Raw genomic sequence first — 5,000 nt, forward strand, 5'->3', positions numbered from 1 at the left:
ATCATCTGATCCACGCCGTCCAATGAGTGCCTCCGCTCACGCATAAATCAGCTGATCCACGCCGTCCAATGAGTGCCTCCGCTCACGCATAAATCAGCTGATCCACGCCGTCCAATGAGTGCCTCCGCTCACGCATAAATCAGCTGATCCAGGGAAGAGTCCTGAGGAACAGTGACTGTGTCACGCAGAGCTCAGTCTCGACACACACGCCAGAGAGATTACTCTAGATATCACACATGATCAGCTCTCAGATCCTGTCGCTTTTATTACGAAACTCAAACAATAATATAGTTTTGCCGCTTGTAAATGTGAGTGAGATCGCTGTATCGCCCCAGTTCAAGCGGCACGTGAGCGATCATCTGCTACCTTTCACTAGCTAACAGTGAATGAACAGGAGTGTATCGGTCGGCCAGCTGGAAGAGGTCTATAACACAGCTGGAGAACACTGTCACATCACATCACCTCACGAGAGCCAGTTAATGATTTAGGAAAGAAAAATTAGCTATAGAGAGTATTTTGCTAAATATGTGCACTATAATACATAATTACATAAATACCCCCCCCCCCCCATAATTCTCACTCCAAGCTAAACTCAAAAGTTGGCAGGCCTGTATTTGTATTTGCATATGCAAATGAGCCGTCTCATCATGTGACGTGCGGCCTCAGACTCTGATCTGATGAAGCTGATCCCAGACCTGAGATCTGTGGTAGTTTAGCGCTAGCTTCACACCGCATGCTAACGAGACCGCGTTCCTTTAAGACGCTGCCAGACATTAGCATCTCAGAGGATCCCGGATCTGTGTGTGTGTGTGTGTGTGTGTGTGTGTGTGTGTGTGTGTGTGAGAGAGAAAGACGGGGAATGTTAATGGAGTTCACAGGGAATGAATCGCTGTGTAAACATTTGCTTTCCATCGCATAGAAAACTTCAGAAACGAGCAAGACGACAAAAGCAAGTGTCCTCGAGTCAGAAGAGACAGAAACACAAGAGTAACTCTAAACTCACTGTAAACAACCTTAAATTTAAGTACAATCAACTTTGGATGTTTTAGTCTTTTCAAACTTAAATTACATTAAACTGACTTTAAAAAATGAGTTGAATCATGTATAACTTGTAGAAAAGTTGAAAATTGCTTGACTTCTTTTGATGAGTTAAAGCAGTGTAAAAATGCATGTTGTCATAACTTATCTATTACAGTGTTTATCCGATCATCTGTAGAGCTTTCAGAAACATTGATTATTTACACATCGCTGCTCCACTGTCTGAGGGCTCGTGGGGCGGGAGATAGAGCTGATTCACAGGGAACTGAACAACAGCTCAGACGCACATTGTTGTTTTATCCGGTGAACTGGTGTTTTTATTCATCCCAGCATTCATATGCTAAACAGCTGATTATTTGCATACCGCCTCTACAATTATAAAGCTGATGAGGGGCTTCTGGGAAACGTATGCTGGAGGAATGTCTTTGTGTGCAAGACTCAGACGCTCCAGCTCTGCTCGTACGCTGATATCTAACGCTGGGAATATAGTGACGGTCCGCTTCATCCCTGTCTGACTCTCAGATCCAGATAAACACTGTCAGTGTGTGTGTGTGTGTGTGTGTGTGTGTGTGTGTGTGTCATGATGCCACAGTTACAGCTTCATTCACACAGTTTTACAGTGTTTTCCCTTGTAAACGTGTGGTAAATGAACATAGATCTCCTCTATTGTGTCGTATATCGAGTGAAGCGCTTCTGGAACGAGAAAATGTGGGCGGGGCTTGATTATGTCAGTGGGGAATTGATTGGATGGTTGTGGTTTTCTATTGGCTGATCTCATGTGAGTGACAGGTTAAAGCCCCGCCCTCATCATCAGAGAAGAGAAGAGATGTTGCAAGAGGAACTGAGTCAGGATTATTAACACAATAATGATGATGTGCACCTGTAAATCATTTACAATAAACACTGTAATATTCCATGGGCGTCGGAACCATTGTATATGGGTGGGACAGGACCCACCCACTTATACCGTCTCTAATTCAGCGCATTTGTCTGTTCGCTTTTCAGACCGCCGTCAGTCAAATACATTCCACTTGAGGAATTAAAATAAATATTTTTTTAAATTAAAATGAATAAATTAAACTCCATTTCCGCTGAATCGCTACATTATATTTCTTAACGAGCCGCAACTGACGAAAGTAACCGCCCGTTGTACCTTTCCAGTCAAATATTGAGCAGATGTCATAACTCTAGAAGGATAGCCTTATTAACACATGTAATGATCAGACGAGTGTAACGAGTTTCAGTGATGATGTGTTGAACCGCATCACTCTCTACAGTCACATGATGTTTCATTAATGAGCGGCTGTTTAATTACCCTGATTACCATCATGATCCTCTCCTCGAGGGCCTTCACCAGTGCTCTGATCTCCAGTGACACACACACACACACACACACACACACACACACACACACACACACTCCTATATACACACACACACACACAGACACACACACACTCTCTCTCCTGTATTCTGTGTGTGTGTGTGTGTGTGTGTGTGTGTGTGTGTGTGTGTGTGTGTGTGTGTGAGAGAGAGAGAGAGATCAGTCACCAGCCTTTCTGCAGTCATAACTCTCATGATTTATGAAAGTTTGCAGCGCTTTACATGACCTTGGACTCCGAGATTTACACACACACACACACACACACACACACACACACACAAACAGGCCTTGAAAAGCTAGTCTGCTTTATAAGTGACATCAAACATGATTCAAGGCAAGGCAAGGCAAGGCAAGTTTATTTATATAGCACATTTCATACACAATGGTAATTCAAAGTGCTTTACATACTATTAAAAATGATCAGAAGAAATAAGAATATACAAAACAGTTTAAAATAAAGAAACAAGAAAGAACTAAAAATAATTAAAACAGTTTAGAATAAAGAACAGTTTAAAATAAAGAAACGAGAAAGAACTAAAAATAATTAAAACAGTTTAGAATAAAGACTAAAATAAGACACAGTATAAACAGTCGGACAAACAGTGACACAGTGCTCATTCAGTAAATGCAAAGTTAAACAGAAGTGTTTTGAGTCTGGATTTGAATGTGACTAATGTAGGAGCACATCTGATCTCCTCTGGAAGCTGGTTCCAGCATAATAGCTAAAAGCAGACTCACCATGCTTAGAGTGAACCCTTGGTACTTCTAGCTGATGTGATCCTAGTGATCTGAGTAATCTGTTGGGTTTGTATTCCGTGAGCATATCTGCAATGTATTGAGGTCCTAGGCCATTAAATGATTTATATACTAGTAATAATACTTTAAAATCAATCCTATAAGTAACTGGCAGCCAGTGTAATGACCTGAGTACTGGTGTGATATGATCATATTTTCTGGTTCTGCTAAGAATCCTGGCGGCAGCGTTCTGTATGAGCTGCAACTGTCTTATGGTCTTTTTGGGAAGGCCAGTGAGGAGTCCATTACAATAATCCACCCTGCTGGTGATGAAAGCATGCACTAGTTTTTCTAAGTCTTGACTGGAAACAAAGCATCTAATTCTTGCAATATTTTTCAGATGATAGTATGCTGATTTAGTTATTGCTTTGACATGACTACTGAAACTAAGGTCTGACTCTAAAGACACACCAAGATTCTTGACCTGATTTTTAGTTGTTTGACTTTTAGAGTGAAGGTATGCGTTCACCTTGAGAACTTCATCTTTGTTTCCAAACACAATGACTTCAGTTTTGTCTTTGTTTAACTGTAGAAAGTTTTGGCACATCCAGCTGTTGACTTCATCAATGCATTGAAGCAGAGAGTCAATGGGGCTGTAGTCGTTAGGCGATAGGGCTAAGTAGATCTGTGTGTCGTCTGCATAGCTGTGGTAAGCAATTTGGTTCTTTCTCATTATTTGCGCATTATTAGTGGCGCAAGAATTGAGCCTTGAGGGACTCCGCATGTCATGGGCGTCCACTCAGACTTATGGTCACCTATACTCACATAATAACCTCTCCCATCTAAGTATGACCTGAACCATTTTAGGACTATCCCAGAAAGCCCCACCCAGTTTTCCAGCCTGTCTAGAAGTATTTTGTGATCGACAGTGTCAAATGCAGCACTGAGGTCGAGTAGAACCAGCACTGATAATTTGCCTGACACACACGGTCAGAGTTGTTCATCACAGGTGTGGTTCATTAATCTGAGTCGTTTGATTCTGTTGAATTCTACATTTCCAGCGTTTTGAGGCATAATCATAATCAGTGTTGTTTAATGTTGTGTTTGTTCTCAGGGGCATCACAGACGCGGTCAAACACTTCATTCAATCTTATTTGTTTGCATATTTGAGCATGATTGTCAATCACACCTGTGTTCAAACATTCGTTGAGTTTGTTCCGTCTGAGCATCACTGGAGTGATTCACTCTGAGGACAGGAGGATGAACAGCACAGCGAGTCACATGATCCAGCACATCAAGCCTATCATTAGACCGATCAAACGTCACATGGTCTGAACACTTGATGACATCATACGTCTCGAGTGGAGAGTTGATTGACAGATGTGCATCCCAACATCCATGAGAGTGTGAAGAGAAAAGTGTCTGTGGTTCAGATCTCAGTAACCATGGCAACCAGGGGTTCTCTGCTGCCTGAAGCAGCATTTGCATTGGCAGTGTGTGTGTGTGTGTGTGTGTGTGTGTGTGTGTGTGTGTGTGTGTATAAATCCTGCTTCCCAGGGTTTGAGTCAGAGCTGTGCGTGTGTGTGATGATCAGCCAGTAACTCACTCTCTCTGTCTGTCAGTGTTTCCTGATTGGCTCGAGGGCGGGACTAACGGCTTGAGGGCGGGGCTAAACTCACTCCGAGGCGCCTCATTGGTCACACGGCATGATGGACAGGCCGAGCGACGGCCGATTGGCTCTGCTGCTGCTGCTGAGTCACATGATCACGGCGCTGGAGGTTCCTCTGGACCGTACGTATCCCACAATTCCTCAAACAGTGATTCTTCACAGAGCTTCAGTGTA

General features: G+C 42.8%; 1 protein-coding gene across 5 annotated transcripts in view; it reads left to right on the forward strand.

Annotated features, from left to right (window-relative positions):
* The window catches only part of nrcamb (neuronal cell adhesion molecule b), a 76,685-nt gene that overhangs the window by 39,734 nt on the left and 31,951 nt on the right, over positions 1–5,000 (forward strand). For all 5 annotated transcript variants that reach the window (XM_079859628.1, XM_079859627.1, XM_079859629.1 and 2 more), the window contains exon 3: positions 4,780–4,948. In XM_079859628.1, the coding sequence (XP_079715754.1) occupies positions 4,864–4,948 (85 nt within the window). In that variant the 5' untranslated portion in view covers positions 4,780–4,863. The remainder of the gene's footprint in view (positions 1–4,779; positions 4,949–5,000) is intronic.

This window comes from Squalius cephalus (genome assembly GCF_949319135.1).
Source record: "Squalius cephalus genome assembly, chromosome: 23".
Lineage (NCBI taxonomy): Eukaryota > Metazoa > Chordata > Actinopteri > Cypriniformes > Leuciscidae > Squalius > Squalius cephalus.